This window comes from Herpailurus yagouaroundi, unplaced genomic scaffold, assembly GCF_014898765.1.
Source record: "Herpailurus yagouaroundi ecotype Mexico unplaced genomic scaffold, PumYag 164, whole genome shotgun sequence".
In the NCBI taxonomy this organism is placed as follows: Eukaryota; Metazoa; Chordata; class Mammalia; order Carnivora; family Felidae; genus Herpailurus; species Herpailurus yagouaroundi.
Window position 1 is genome coordinate 34,737,377 of NW_024412405.1, and position 17,317 is coordinate 34,754,693.

At 37.2% G+C, this 17,317-nt stretch overlaps 1 protein-coding gene across 10 annotated transcripts in view; it reads left to right on the forward strand.

Moving 5' to 3' along the window:
- The window catches only part of KLF12 (KLF transcription factor 12), a 436,833-nt gene that overhangs the window by 129,130 nt on the left and 290,386 nt on the right, over positions 1 to 17,317 (forward strand). For all 10 annotated transcript variants that reach the window (XM_040487361.1, XM_040487366.1, XM_040487363.1 and 7 more), the window contains one exon: positions 12,972 to 13,035. In XM_040487361.1, coding sequence (XP_040343295.1) covers positions 13,003 to 13,035 — 33 coding nt within the window. In that variant the 5' untranslated portion in view covers positions 12,972 to 13,002. The remainder of the gene's footprint in view (positions 1 to 12,971; positions 13,036 to 17,317) is intronic.

Consider the following 17,317-nt stretch of genomic DNA (forward strand, 5'->3'; position numbering starts at 1 on the left):
TGAGAAATTTTGTTGGCTTTTAAATTTATAATTATAGGGTTTTATTTTCTGGTGTATTGATTTTTGTGTGTTGACTTTGCTAATAAATTCATGTGTTAATTTTAATTTTGTGATTGTAGATTCTTTGGATTTTCTGTTAGTACAGTCTTTCTGTGAATAATTATCCTGTGAATAATCACAATTTTACTTTTTCCTTTCATTATCTGTATTAAAAAATTATTTATTCTTTATGATACTGGCTGAAACCTACAACATAAGTTGTATTGACATAGTGGTAACAAATACGCTTTTTCTGATTTCAATGGGGGAAAACTTTAACATTTCACCATTAAAGGTGATGTTTGTGGATACTCTTCAAGCACCTGGGTGGCTCCTTCAGTTGGGTGTCGACTTTGGCTCAGGTCATGATCTCAGGTGAGATCATGGTTCTTGGGTTCAGGCCCTGCATCAACCTCTCTGCTGTCAGCACAGAGCCTGCTTTAGATCCTCTGGCCCTCCCCTGCTTGTTCTCTCTTCCTCTCTTTCTCTCTCTTCCCCCTCAAAAAATAAATAAACATTAAAAAAAATAGATACTCTTCAAGTTAATGCAGTTTTCTTCTTTTTCTACAGTCTAAGGTTGATTGTTAAACAATGATTACCGTGTGTTCATTTTATCAAATGCTTTTTTGTGTTTATGTGAAGAGGTGAGCCTGCTGAAGGAATTTGCCTGGAGGGAGTGATGAAACTCCTCCTAGAGGAAGGAGAAGAAACCTCAGCTTCTCTTGAAGGGTCATGGTCATCGACAGAAATTTAGACATTGCAATTATAAATAACAAATTCTTGAGACCAGGAGTAACGTGATGAAATATTTTAAATATTCGTCTGTTTTGCAATGTGCACTGGAAAGAGCAGAGGCTAGAGACAACATAGATTGACAATAATCCAGATTTGTTAAATGAGGGCCTAAGGGAGCTGAGGTGGTGAAGGAAAATTACAGAAGTCAACTGGAAGATTCTGGTTTCGGAAAAAAATAAGCAGGATTGTTGTTATATGTTGGTTAGAAAAGAAACTTAAAATTGATTCATAAACAAGGTCCTAAGGTCTGGATGTTAATGGTTTCACAAACTGCAATGAGAAACTGGGAAAAGGATTTGAAGGGGAGAAAGAATAATGACTTCCATATTGGGTGCTAGTAAGTGAGGCTTTCTGCCTGTGGTTAAGATGGTAAACCAATTGTGCGTAAGGGAGCTATTTTGGCTGTAAATCTCTAGGGTCTCTCACCATTCCAGACATGATAAGAATATCTGGATAAAAATCCTAAGAACCTAAGTGTTTGTTAGATTATTCAGTGATACCTATGTGGAAAAAAGAGTCACATTTTGGTGGGAAATTAGGTATAGAGATACTCATTTGGGAATAATAATTGAGTCTCTGGTCATTGAACTTCCTCAGAGATCAAAGGAAAGCACATCATCTTAAAACCAGGGAGAATTTTGGAAGATAACTATCCTCTGTGTGTCATAAAGCATTTTGTGAACCTGAAAGTTGAAGCATATTGAATCTGGAGAGTTATGAGTGAAAATCAAAGAAATGCTATTATGGAAGTAAGCAATCAGCAACCTTCAAGTTGAAGGAAATGAGTATGTTTCAGACAAAGATTGGCATCCAGAAAGGTCTCTTGTGTGACCCTTGTGTTCGTTTAGGTGAATGCCGGTTGAATGCTGTTTGCAAATTAAAGTTGAACTACAGATTTGTGTGTGTACTTCATTTTAACCCTATTCTTGATTACTAGCAAGTTGTCATTTACTTGGTTCTCACGAACAAAATGTAATTATTTTCATCCTCCATATCATGAGCTTTTGCAGAGATGAAGTAGGTGTCAAACCACAACACCTGGTATCTCCCGTTCCCCAGATTTACCAGTGCTTTTTTAGCAGGCTCCGTGGTTTCTCAAATAGCAGCAGGCCGCCTCCAGCCTTTTTTTTTAGTTTTAACATATATGATATGTGAGGGCTTTTTCATTTCTGAATCGCTAGTGATTGAAAAGAATATTTATTATATAAATGAGGGAATTAATAACAGTACATATGATTATGTAGGGACTTTATATTATATATTAATATAAAATTTATTTGTTATATTAATGGTATTTTAGAAAATGAACTGTTGAAAAGCATGATTTATTTCTGCTTAGCTTTATGTATGAGCATAAGCTTTTTGTTATTTGGTTAATTTATTGAGATTGTTCATATTAGGTTATGTTTAATATCTTCAGAATCAGAAAAGAAACTAATGTATTTAGTTGCATTTAAGGACCTTGAGCTGATGGAAACATATTTAGCCAAGATTAGGATAAATTATTCTTTCAAATTAAGTATTTTAATAGCTGTTTGAGGTAGCAGACTCTGACACAGGTCAGAAATACTCCTTTGAAATGCATTGTCAGAGGGGGCATTATCAAAAATACAGGTTATTTCTGATGTGAAAAGTTAAGTTTCTTTTGTATCTTTGCATATATTTAGGTATCTCTGGTGAGGAAGAAGAAGAAAGGATTTTCATTCCATTCAATAATCTTCAGTTTCATGTAGAAGGGTGTACAAAAATTCTAAAATCTTAAAATCTCCAAAAACTTAGATGAGTTAATGAATGTGTTATTTTTTGATTAGGCGAAAAACCTTTGAAAACATTGGCTTTATTGGCGTATTGGGCAAGATTTAAAATGACGATCAGATTTGGAATATATTTTCCCTTTCTTTGATTGGAAAAGGCTTTGAGATTGTGCTTTTAATTCAGAAATACTCATTTTCATCTGTTTAAGAGGAAAATAGCAAAACTATCTTGTTTCAGTTGGCTTGCTTATTTATTTTCCACAAAAGTTCTAACTTCTAACTACTCTATTTGTCTATTCCTCACACCCTTGTGAGGTAGGTGGTATTATTGTCCTCATTTTACAGATGTGGTAACACACAAGCTAAGTAATCTGCTTACTAAGCAGCAGATCCAGGATTTTAAAATAAGCAGTTAAGATTTAGTCTTCATAATTTTAAATATTATGCTATGATGGTTCTTAGAAACTTGGTATTATCCTGCATGCAATGGCATCAGTGTGTTTGCTGATGCTATAACCATTCTTTCTCCTCCACCTCCTCCTCCTTCTCTTCCTCTACTACTGAGAATTAATGCCATTGTACTCAGAGAACAATTTGAATTCAGTTCTTTGGCCAGCAGCTTTCCCTCATTGTATTTCCCAAGATGTAGTTAGCCACCTTTGGGCGTAAAGTTAGAGTATTTAAAGGACTGTCTTTTAAAAAATCAGAGGATTTTTTAAGGTTTTATTTATTTGAGAGAGAGAGAGAGCAAGAGAGGGGGAGAGAGCGTGTGCATATGCAAGTGGGGGAGGGGCAGAGGGCGATAGGGAGAGAATCCTAAGCAGGCTCTACACTGTCAGTGCAGAGCCCCATGTAGGGCTCGAACTCATGTACCATGAGATCATGACCTGAACTGAAGTCAGAAGCTTAACCGACTGAGCCACCTGGGGGTCCCAGATGTTTTTTTGGATGATACTGTATTTAAATTAAATACATTCCCCATGCATATTGGGGAAATACAGGTGAGCAGGGAACCTGCATACTCATGATAATTATTTGATAGTTGTTTCACTTGTGAACATTTCTTAAAAATTAGAATGGAGGTTAATCCATATATTATTTACTTATAGGGCTAATCCTGGTTTTAGTGTTTTAGTTTTATGTATGTCTCCAAATAGGTTTTTAAGGCTGTACGTGGCCAACTTTTGTTTCGAGAGTATTTTTCAAAATGCTTTTGATACTCCTTGGCTGCTACACCATTATTTTTCAAAATCATTTAAATTTTCTGGAGTGTTTTTTTTTAAAAGATAAACTATGTAACTTCCATCCACTTCAGGAATATTTCTCCAGTCAGAATTTTTAACTAGTGCTTGGCTCTGTGTGTGTCTGCACACATGCATACACACGTGTGTTTACTCTCTGTGGGCATATTTGCATGGATTCATAATTGAATAAATATTTTGAAATATTTCATTTACGAGTGTTGGAGATGTTTAGAAATACCTTCAATCACAGAACATAACAAAGTTCATGAGAAAAATCTTTTATTAGAGTCATTTTTTGTAGCATTACGTTCTTGAAATCGCTTTAGTGTTCCTGATTTAGCATACATCATATAATTCCCTTTACACTGTAAGACAGCCTCCCTGAGACACAAGAAGTCACACTTGCAGGATTGTTTTTATTATTTACTTGAAGTAAATCTTTCCAAATGACAGGCTTCTTTTCCATATTAGAGCCCCTCTTTAGGTAGCCTGGGCTGGCTCGTGTAGATACGCCAGTTTCTAGGATGTTCCCCCATAGGAGTGTCCCAAAACTCAGATTGAAATGTACTAATTCCCAGTACCTCCCCTTTCCCTGATGTCTCTGCTTTCCCACTTTTCAAGACTCAACTTTGTTTTATCCTCTGTGAAGTCTCAGTGGGCTCCCTCAACTTCCCAGGATAAGTCGTCCTTTCCTCAAAGCTGCTGTGGGGTTCCTCAGGAGGTGACTTGATACAGGTTAGAGAGTATGGACTTTGATCACAGTTATTTTTATTGTAAAACATGGGAATTAAACCCTAGGCCATATGCTTTATACATGAATTTATTAAATAATAAAAGCACCTAGTCAGTGTTAAACATATGGTAAATATTCAGTGGCTGGTAGCTATCATTGTTATAATTATTTTACTTATATTTGTCGCACCTTTGTTTTCTGTGAGCTCCTCTAAATCAGGTACTGTGGCATACAGGCAATTTGTGGATGAATTAATAATGGAATTATATTTATATATATGGGTATATGTATGTTGTACATATATATATACAGTATACGTTGTACGTATATATACTATATATATATATAGTAATAGAAATTACTATTAAAAGTCAGTGGATCTTCATCATCTGCTAGCACTTACTTGGATTAGATTTGTGTTGATTTCCAATTTCAGTATTTTTCAGGTTTTAAAGGAGTCTTTGAACCTTGTAAACAGCGATCAACCTAATATATCGTGTCATTCTCAACAAATAGTATTTTGATTTTCTGTTATTATTTAGTTATGAGAGAAGCACATGGTTATGCAGTCCATTTGACGGTTTACTAATTTGGTCATCATTGAGAAATACTAATTGATAAATGTATTTATTATGACAGCTAGCTATCTGTGGTGGACCAGATTATGAGCTATATAGGGTAATGATTGTGATGTCTGAATGCACAAACTGGATTGATGAGTTCAGCTGGACAGAACTCTTGTTCAGTAAGGCACACGGCAAGACCTGTAAGACATTCATTAAAAATACCAAATAAATCCTCGTGTTTCTGTATCACTGTATCAAAATGTCAGTAGCACAGATCTGTTAACTTCTTTGATCCGTCTTTCACATCCTGTTTTAAAATCTGCATATCTTAAATTCCTCTGGGTTCAGATATTTGGAGAGATTACACATAAAAGCACCCTAAAAATATCTCAAGTCTGATATTTTCTAATTATTGTTAAATATTTTGAGATTGCAAATTTCATTTAAATGTCAACTGTAATTAAATGTGTGCCATTTGTTTTTCTACTCAGGTTTTACAGTTTGATGGAATGTTTTCCCCACAATTTAATAAATATTTGTTTTATTTCACATGAATTAATTCAAAACTGGATAAGAGCAACATATTTTAATCAACTATTGTTGTGATGGACTAGAAAATAAATGTACTCCCTAAGCAAACTGTTTACTATGCATTTGAATGGAATTTATCTTGCTTAGTATTGGCAAGTTAAACATAGAAGGCAATAATTAATAGGAAAGCCAAATATGTATACTGCATACTGAATAAGGCAACTTATTTTTCTCGCCTCTGTCAGAGATCCTTAGTGTCTAAAATTTGTAATGACCCCATAATATATATGCCTTGTTGTGGTCAGACAACACCCACTGAAGTGAAATAGTAGAGAAATTCTTAGGCTTGTGTGAATTATGCATTTTTAATTGGTACCAAATATGTGTTTATCATGATTTTCTTTTCATTTGTTTTCAAAATTGTCAGCTTGCTTTTTTATGTATACATCACACAACCACATTATACTTCCATAAAATGTTGGGAAGTGAACTGGCACCCTATTATTTCATTTCTCCCACCAGCCCCTTAAAAACTCCCGGGGCTTTAGTATGTTTAGCATGATAGAAAGGATCCTGAGAGAAAGGATTAAGAGAAGGTTGTCCGTGTTCTTCGTATGGGAATGCAAATGTGTGTGGTCAAGTTACTTTTGGCAGAGTGGCGTGTTCTCTGCTGTGGTTTGATGTGCAAGTACAAATTGCACATGCTCATATTTGCGTTGCAGTCTAAATCACGTAAATTAGACATATGAAGACAAAATTTAATCATCTTGTCAGTCCTTTACAATACAAATCAGATTTTTGACTGTGCAGTCCCAATAAAATGACAGTTACGCTTGAATATGAGCATAGCACAAATTACTTTTCAAACCATTCTATTGAGCACAATATATGTAAAAGAAATGCTTAATTCATTTGCTATGGTTACTTTCTTTTAAAGGTTTATTTGTTCTCTGCATAGAATGATGCGGTGTACTGGAAGCCGAAAACAGATTAAAAGAGTAATTTCCATGTCAGTGTGCTTTTTGCTTTACCTCTTCCTTCTGAAAATGGGCTGTTTATTCAGTGAACTCTGTTCTTAAATGATTGCTCAAGCTTTGAGGCATACCTTCCTCCAAGTGGGACCTTAATTCTTAAAGTTTGCTCTTGCTGTATTGTCTGTTCTTGTTGATAGTGAAACATTCTTGGGCGGGAAGCATAATCAGAGAAACATAAAGCTGGAAACAGAGAAGAACAATTTTAAAAGCGGAGAATTTTCAGTTGATTTCTATGTAACTAATAGAATTCCATAGGGATTATTGAATTTAGGTTATTAAGGACCTCAGATGCCCTTTCTCCTATTTCTATTAGCAGTTACATCATTGAATTCTCTTAATTGATGAATTGGAGACACTGTATTGTGAGAGCCTCGTGTGGAGATTCTGTCGTGTGTGTATTCCCAGGACCTTCCTGTAGAAAACGCACAACCGTGGTTGACAGTGGTGTCGAGGAAGTGTAACTTGGATTCCAGTAGGTCATTGTTCCTTGACCATTGTTCATTGTTCCTTGACCATTGGGTGCTTGATTGTAAGTATAAGGGATAGGGATGGTATGGACATCTGTTGAGTAACTAGCTTGTGCCAGATTTTCTGGTGTATACATTGTATCCATTCTTGTTTTCAGTGTTGGTAGCCCCTGTCCCCTAAAAAAGGAGATTTTATGATATAACTTGAACAAATGAGGAACAGGGGCGTATGAAAGTTAAACAGCTTGCCCTAAGGCACATTTTTGCCAAGTGCTAGCGCTGGTGTTGATTCTGTCTGGGTTCGTGTTTGGATCCTTTCCACAGCAACACACAACCTTTCTCAGATGGAGTAGAGCATGCCGTTTATTCTTGTGAGATCCTGAAATTCTGGGTATAGAAGAGTTCTTGATGTCTGCATATCGTCACTTGAATTGCCTGATGAGTCAAAGAACAGGGGTGGAACTTTGTGCTCAGGGAAGGGAGGTAACTGTATAAAGTAGGTGTGTAATTGTAAAATATACCCAGGAAATAATCTACATTGAAGTTTTTTGTATTTTCTTTTTTAATTCATCAGGTCTTTGCTATGCTGCTCTTAATTTTCCATTAATAAACTTAATGAAAATTGGATTACTTATTATAGAAATAATGCTTTCTCTGTGGACTCCACCTATCCTAGTTGAGGTGATTTCTATTAAAAGTTTGAAAATGCATAAAGTGAGGTACAAAAAATAACGATCACTCTTTAATTACAAATCATGAAAATTATATGTATTTCCTGTGTAGACGTTATTTAGAAGGTAAAACCATATACCCCAAGTGGAAAATAAAGAACTGTTTTCCTATTTGTGCTGAGAGGCATCTCTAAAATTCGATATTCATATACACATAAATTGCTGACTCCTTACAGCCTATGTTAAAGAATATCTGAACACGAGTTTGCTTCCATATAGAAAATGATGTTTGTGCCACAGAAATCTGTGTGTCTTTTCTCAGCAGTAAGATGTCTCATGCTGTACAAGTTCAGAAGATACGGTAGATGTCACCTGTCACCTAGCAACAAGCTCCCTGCTTTGTGTCTTCAGCATCTCTTTTCATTTTAAGTCAAAATAGCTATGAAAACGTAGCACTTAGATTTGCATTTATCTCTAGAAATATTTAGATTAACCTTCAAATATTTTTAGTTCCCAAGATAACTCACTGCAGCAGATAAAACAGAAATAACTTTATTTTTTTTTTTTAATTTTTTTTTTCAACGTTTATTTATCTTTGGGACAGAGAGAGACAGAGCATGAACGGGGGAGGGGCAGAGAGAGAGGGAGACACAGAATCTGAAGCAGGCTCCAGGCTCCGAGCCATCAGCCCAGAGCCCGACGCGGGGCTCGAACTCACGGACCACGAGATCGTGACTTGGCCAAAGTCGGACGCCTAACCGACTGCGCCACCCAGGCGCCCCAAAACAGAAATAACTTTAAATGAAAAAAGGCAACTTATATATCAAAAACCTTGATGCACAGGAAGGCCAGGATGGATCGGTTACGTAATACCTTCAACTTAAATGCACCAAGCCTGCCTGTCGGGTTCCCTAATCGGCTTTAAAAGTTATGTGAATATGTATATAAACCTTATTACTTGACTTTTTTTTTTTTTTTTTTAATCAGCCCTTGAAAACACAAGATCACAGCTAATGAAGCAGTGATTTGTAAAACTGAATCTAGAAGACTGAATTCCAGATGGGATCGCAGTACCATTACCAGAATTCAATTTGCTTGAAACAGAGCAACTAAATTACCTTGGGGCAGAAAGTGAAATACCCTGACAAGTCAGGCATCCATAAACACCTTCGAAACTTGTTTCTCTGTCTCTATTTAAAGATACGTAAAGGGATTTTCAGAGGAACTAGCAACAAGTGTACTTATGGGTCCTGAAGTATTTAGAATGTATTAAACACTAACCTTTTAAGATTGAGAACCTAATAGATCATTTAAGATGTGATGAAGGGCTCGTGGCCTGTTACTACTGGGTAATATAATGCCTGTACCCGGAGGTCATTATTCTGAAGTGTAACTCCTTTTCCATTAAGTTGGGTCGCATCCACTTTCATTCTGGCCGTTTCTGTTGTCCAGGGTCTTTCCTTTGAGTTACAAAGGAAGCTTAGAATTCCTTTTAGGAAATTTTAGGGGAGAAAACAAGAGTTAGAAAGTAACAATTTAGAAAATCATTCTCTTTTGCTACAGTTCCTCCAGACTCATCATTCATAGATGAATATTTACTAATACTATAGGCAGCAGTATTTGTTTTTAAAAGCAAATCTAAACTTTTTTTCCAAAATGTAATATTCTGTGTCTTTTCTTCTTTCTCATGTTTTTTTTTTTTTGTTTTTTTTTGGTTTTTTTTGTTTTTTTTTTTTTGTTTTTTTTTTTTTTGGTACTGAAGTAAGTTACCAGCTCTTTTCTGCTTCTTCACCCGACAATGGAGAATCATTTTTGAAGCTAGGAAAGTAAGGACCGAAACCATGTGTGATGAATTTTTGATGAGGACAGTGGCCTTTAAGACTTCTGTGCTTTGAGAAGACTTACTGGATATATTTACAAACCTATTTGGAAGAGTTAAAGTGATCTTTTAGTTGGGAAATTGATGAGATATTAACTGTTGTTGGAAATGTGCCATTTCCCCATTTTATATCATGGCTGGATTTTGAAGGGGTTTGGAGAACAACCCAAAGGCGCCTGAGCATGAGTAAAAGAGAGAGTCATCTGTCTATTTCGTGGCCTCAATTTTGGGAAATCCTGTTGTTTTCTTGTTCAGTATCTGGGCCATTGATTGAAGAGCGGTATTTCTTACATGGATGACAACACAGATGGCTGTACAGACATTGCTTCAGTTGAGGTAGATGGGGTAGATAGAACAGGCTTTATGGTTAGCATTGCTTCTGCAGAGAAGGGAATGGGGGCTCAGAGAGGTTGAATGAATTGTTTCAGGTCAAATGGCCAGTGGATGACAGAGGTGACTGTAGGGGTGTGAGGTGGGAGCTACAGTGCAAGAGATGAGCTTGCGCACTCTTTGAGGAGCTTGGATTAAACAGAAAACTAAGCTTAGCATTATACCGGGATCTCCTCACATTTCAAACGTAGGTCTACGTGTAAGTTGTAGGGGGTTGCAAAGATAAACCACAAAGAGGCCTGCTGAGATGTGGAAATAAGGAGTTTTGTAAGGACCCTGACATTATCTAGCTGGTTACCTTGGGTGCAAAATTAATCTCTGATCGTCATTGTCAAGTGGATCTGAAAATAGTCCATGTACTCAAGTCACAGAACTGCCTTTAGTACAAATTACATCACTGGGCTACTTTGTAAATCCGAAAATGCTGTCAAAATGTGGGATAGTGTGTTATGTGTAGTTCACGTAATTTACTGTTTCTTTAAGTCACCAGATTAATGTTAACTAAAAATACAAATTATATAATGAAGGCCCTAGTTACTTGGCTAAGAAAAATCCACATGATTGATAGAGGGGTTTACTTTATTTTTCTTCCATTAGTCATTATTACCCTCACTTGCTCACTTGACAGGCGTTTACCGATTCCCCGGAATGTGCCAGGGAGCGTGCTGTGTTTCAGGAAATAAAGATGGGAATGGTGCTATGTTAGCATGTGCTGCTTCTTCTGTTGGGAATGTAAATTGGTATAGTCTACTTTAAACATTTTTTTTTTCAACGTTTATTTATTTTTGGGACAGAGAGAGACAGAGCATGAACGGGGGAGGGGCAGAGAGAGAGAGGGAGACACAGAATCGGAAACAGACTCCAGGCTCTGAGCCATCAGCCCAGAGCCTGACGCGGGGCTCGAACTCACGGACCGCGAGATCGTGACCTAGCTGAAGTCGGACGCTCAACCGACTGCGCCACCCAGGCGCCCCTGGTATAGTCTACTTTAAAAAAGATAGTTTGAAAATTGGGGGGGTGGACAGTTTCTATTATTTTGATCCAGTAATTATACTTGTAGAAGTATATTCTAAGGCAGTAATGAAAGGTGCAGACTAGAGCAGCCATGCACAGGAGTGTAGGCTGAGGGTGCCTGGCTGAGGGGTGAGTGCTGGTGACAACCTACCCTGGGCTGTCCTTGCCAGGCCCTCCCTGCTGAAGAAAGCCTGTCCGTACGGAATCATAAATTATTAGACAAACACTAGGGAGTAAGTTATCCCTACAGTGGAGTATTACGAATTTTGGATTGATCATTAATAAGGTGGGTATCATGTGAAAATAGCCAGAGTATATATCAAAGTATGGGAAAACAAATTACAAAACTGGAATGTAAGATTGAAGCCAGTTTTTGACATACCTAATACTTTCTGCTAAGTTGGGACTGATGGAGTTAGCTCTGTTTTGAAGACTAGAAAGAACAAGACGTGTTTGATAAGAACATGGTGCTATGGATGACTTTTTAATTCTTTCCAGGGATACCATATTATGATTTCATAATGTAAGATAGAAGAATTAGACACTGAATTTCAATAGAATTTTTCTAGTTTGACACTAATGTTAAAATATTGCATTTTTATTGCTTTTTAGTAGTATTTCTAGTAGTAAAAGCTGTAGTGTATATGAGAAGATGCATTTTGAGACATGAGACATATATCTTTTTATATAAATATAAATATAAATATAAATATAAATATAAATATAAGCACACACACACAAGTGGGGAGGAAGAGAGTGGATGGGGGGAGAGAAATTGATTGATTTAAAACTGGAATAAAATTAAAGGCCACTCCCCTTACAGACCAAGCCCATAGAAATTCTGAGTTGTGCCACATTTCATTTAAGGCCCTATGAGTGAGTGAACCCCTTTTCTGTTCAAATGTACGGCATTGCATGCAAAGGAAGCTTGGCCCAGGGCTACACTGATTACACACCGGCACGGAATGGGTGCAGGTAAGAACAGGAAGGCGTGGCCCCTCTTGAGTATAATTCCGAATGAAGAAAAAAAAAAGTCAACTATGCCTACTAAGCTGGCTTAACGGAATGCCAGTGAAAATTTGCCTCATGAAATGGAAATTCTGAAGCACGTTACATAATGCTGAGTGAAAATAAATAGGACTTTCAAGATACATCCAAGTGGCGCAAACGGTTTATTGTAATCAGAACCTTCTAATCCAGCAATACTGAATTATATTAGGTGAGATCCACATGATCCTGGGGGTATGCGAGCTTTTAAGAAGCAGCATGTATCAGATCAGTTTTTAAAAAGTTACTTGGGTATTAACCAACATGAAGGCACCAGAAAGTATTCATATTAATTATGCTGCGTATTTATACCAACTGTAAAGAGGAAAAAAAAAAAGATCATTTCCTCTGGAAAACAGCATTACTTTAGAAATCTCTTGATTGCTAAGAATAAGGGAGCAAAGTACTCCAGTGGGGAGTATTTGTGACTTCTTTCATACATTAAATTTGCTTTTAAACCAATTCCCGCCATTTTCTCCTCACCTTTCTGTCTCTGTTACCTCCCTTTCTTTTTCTTCCCTTCCTTTCTTATCTTTATCCAGATCTTCATTATCTTGTGCCCAGGAGCTGTCCTAGTTGGAGGTCCCGCTCCTATCCCCTCGTCTCTCCACTTTGCCCTTTACGTGGCTGGTAAAGAACAAGCAGAAGACAACTAAAGACAAAAATATTCTTCACTTATGTTTTCATGATGTCATTCACTAATCAAGAGTGTAAAGAATTGTGGAATAAGTGTTTCACCTCCAGTGGAAGGATGTCCTCAACATGTGGAACTGACTCTCATGATTTGTTTCTGTATTCTTCTTGCAGGATCAATGTGACTCTGGAGACAAATGGATGAATGAATACCCATATGAAGAGGAAAACAATAAAGGTTGGTTGGTCACATTTTCTAACTCTGGTGAAAATCTTCTGTTGCACATTACTTTGGGGCAGTGATTCTCATTAGAGCACTTCTGCGTCTGTGTAGGAGACAGAGGTCAATACTCTGATCCGTACATCTGTCTGTAAAGTGTAATTTTTAATTTTTAAACCCTTAAATATTAAGACCTTTGTAAGGAGGCAACCCTCTTTTGTGCAAGTGTGGCTGTCATCAGTTTCTAGGACTTAAGCTGGAATGAGAGAGTCAGCTTGTTGATGAATATTAAGAAATGGAGGACCACTGAATACAACTACTCACTGGGACAGAGAAAAACCAAAGAAGCCAGAGTCTCTGTAACATACATTGGTTCCTACGAGCGTAATCCTGATACCAGCGCCATGTGGCATAGTATTGATTGCTGTCATATGTTGTCCTCTTGCCAGCCCGTCAGCTTTGCTCAGAGGAGGGGGATGATTAGGAAAGTCTTCTCACTTTGGTTCCTTACAGACAGGTGCCACACTAAACTAGAGGGGAAAGAAAAAATCTTGTGAATTTCAACAGTAATCAACTGCTGGCCATCACTTTTTGTGTGGCATTTACTTGAGCTTTTCTCAGACTTCAGGCTAGTCGTAATATAAAAATCATAGGTGATACAAAGAAAAGTACAGTATGTTCAACGATCTCCATTTCGTAAGGTTTTTATACTGAACAGGTTTGGTACACAGACATGTGTCTCATAACCCTTGGATAGCTGCACAACACCTGCAGTTTCATATTTTCCTTTCTCCACGGCTCCTGCTCTTGTCAAGTCTGTGTATATCATGCCATGTCTTTTTCTGCCAGCCTACCCTCACAGTTGCTTCCAAATGATTTTCCAGGTTATATGTTTCATTTAATGTTCCCTTCTTCCCTCGTCGTGGCTAAAATTGCTCCTTTCTAGTATTTGTATCTGGAAGATTTGCAGACACCTAGAGGGAGTATTGATTCACGGATGATACAAGGGAGACTTCTGGTTTTATGGTGATGTTCTTTTTCTTGACCCTAGTATTGCCTACATGGGAGAATTTACTTTGTGAGAATTAATCGTACTGTGTGTTTATTTCTGTGTGGATCAGTGAGGTTCTGTTAAAGGGGCTCTGGGTGGTGGGGTGTGGAGGTCCAATCTGTAGTGCTTGTCAATTCCCATTGTGGCTGGTTTCAGTGATTTAATAACCAGCCTGCAAGGATCCTTAAAATTTAACAATTGGTACTCTTTTTAAAAAAAATGTTTTCTTAACATTTATTTATTGTTGAGAGACAGAGAGAGAGCACAAGCAGGGGAGGAGCAGAGAGAGAGGGAGACACAGAATCCAAAGCAGGCTCCAGGCTCTGAGCTGTCAGCACAGAGCCCGACAAGGGGCTCAAACTCACAGACCGTGAGATTCATGCCCTGAGCTGAAGTCAGCTGCCTGACCAACTGAGCCACTCAGGCGCCCCTAACAATTGGTACTCTTGAGCTGGGCATCAACTAACACCAGCACACCTTTGATAATTCCATTTGTAATTAATATTATGTGCCCCTTAAGACCAGTGGGGCAGAGGTAGTAAATTTAAATTGTCCTGTCTCATCCCTAGGTAAACATGGAAACCTTCTTCACTCATTATCATGCCAGATGTATTTATCCCTTTTATATGATGTTGATATCCTATCACTTTATGTTTTCATTTGATGGTTATTAAATTTTTATATTTGAATGGATCAGTATTAACTTTGTGAGTTTATACATTTTGACAGTGTCATTGTTCTGTAACTAATTTTATGACAACTAAAGATGATGGCAAAGAGAATCATTGTGTTGCTACTTACCCTGAGGATAAACTCTGAAAATATCATCTTGATTGACTATAACTTATGTGATTCATTCTAAATGATTGTGCCTCTTAGCTTATAAAAGTCTTATTCAAAAGTCTGTATAGGGGAGGGAGCAATGAGTATTTCACTTAATGTGTTTGTCACAAAGAATTCTTTTTTTTTTTTAAGTTTATTTATTTATTTTGAGAGAGACAGAATGCAAGCGAGGGAGGGGCAGAGAAAGAGGGAGAATCTCAAGCAGCCTCTGAGCTGTCAGTGCAGAGCCTATGTGGGGCTCAAACTCACAAAACCGTGAGATCATGACCTGAGCTGAAATCAAGAGCCAGACAGACACTTGCCTACTAAGCCACCGAGGTGCCCCAAGGATTATTTTTTTCTTATTACTGTTTTTCATATTTTTGATCTGTATTTTCAGTTACAGATGCCTTAGAACGGAGAATACATTGGTGCTTCTTTTTAAGCCTGCTTAAATCGGATGCTGTTAGTTTTAACAAAGTCTGATTCTGGGAGAAAATTGCAGAGTTTGAAAATTTTTATATACTTTAGGTGTATTGACAAGGTCACTATTAAGAGGAAGTTTTAAAATGTCAGCAGTGGAAGAAACATCGCCACTGTCTAATAATTGAAAAGAGATTTGAATGTGGCTCTTAAAACTATATAGTACATTTCTGTTTTGCCAGTGGTGATAAAATCTTGCCAAGAGCCACAGAATATCATGTTGTGCCTTTCTGCCTAGGTTCTAATATTTAAATGGCCTAAATAGCATTTGCAGAATTCCTTTTGTGGCCACACCGAGAGTTTTATTTTCAGGAACAGATGAAGATCTTCTCTTTCCTTAGAAAATAGATATATTTGCATGAAGTTTTTTCCTTTACTCAGTTTTTAAGTTCTTTTATTCAGTTTCATTGCACTTGATTTTGTCCCCTTACCATCTGTCATTATTAAACTTCAAATAAATTCAGAAAAGATCTCATCCTCCATTATTTCCTGCTCACCAGTATTTTGGCATAAAATATGGTATATGTGCTCTTGAATGTATTTCAGCAGTTGCTGTCCTTGTGAATGAGGTGGCTTGTTTGTGGACCCATCTCCACAAACCTGGCACTGCTCCATTTGTTTTCCAGCCGCTTCAATATGTTTACCAAGTGCTTCTCAGCTGCTGGTGTAGAGCAGGTGTCCAAAACATGCATGCATATACGTTAGCCCAGCTCATCAGAGTTCACAGTAAAACTTTTGCTCTGTGCCTACCTCTGATGAACAGCTGCTTAAACCATCCAGCATTTGTAGTGGATGACTTTTACTTCTTCTATTTGGAAACTGTGAGGACAATAGCAAGCTTTTCTGAGAAAGCTTTAATTTCCTACAAAAAAAGTTTATAACATAGTGATGGGCGTATGTAGCGTGGTTGTTTTAAATTTCTTTTCTGTGACGTTCCGAGGCTCTTTCCTCACACAGGATAGAAGAGATAGCAGCAACCTAGTCTTTATTCCCTGTTGAACTAAGTAGGCATAGTTGCTCAGAAAGCTCTAGGTAATGTAAATGTAAACATGTGGTCAGCACTGGGCTCCTCTACGTGTATGTAGAGTGGCTGCCTGGGCAATAAACGTGGAATAAAATAAACAAACAAAACAAAGAAAAACAAGTCTTGGCTCTGCAGTGTGTATGATCATGGACCAGTGACGTCTTTCTGAATTTTAATTTTCTCAACTGCATACTGGAACTAAGAACACGTGTCCTATGTCAAGAGTTGTTATGGGGGGTACCTAAATATGACATATTCGTGAAAATGATTTAAAGGATAGAGTTGTAAATGTGAGTGTGATGCTGATACTATAATTTCTGTAGCAGAAGACAGAGGTTCACAGCTTTGTTGTATGACATCACACCACAAAGGCAAACATTTTCAGAACTGAAATGCCCTCAAAGCTCACTAACTCTTAATGTGTGACTGGTGTGTGATCACCTTCTAGAAGAGTTGGTTGGTTACTTCAACCTCACATTGAGCACACTTTGGAATTTCTTACTGTATGAAGCAGTTAATCTATTTCCAGACATATATAATTATATTTCAAGTTCTTCCTCTTATTGAGCCAAATCAGTAGATTTGATAATGACCAAAACTATTAGTTATATCACATATTTATTAAAATATCATCCTGAATTGGGTCACTGTTTCATCAAATCCTTTCACCTTTGCATGTTTAATTTCTCTTATCTGGGAAATGAGAACAAAATGAATGATATACAAGGATGGGAGAAATATCATGCAATTATTGAAGTAGAATAATGGCTTTATGATTTGAAAAGATGATGCATTGCTCATTTTTAAAACATTAAAGCAGGCAGAGCCCCATCACCTCCTTGCCTCATACCTTTTACATATGGCGAACATTATTTACTTCTCTGTGTGCATATAGACAAGTAAAAGTAAATACAAGAGAT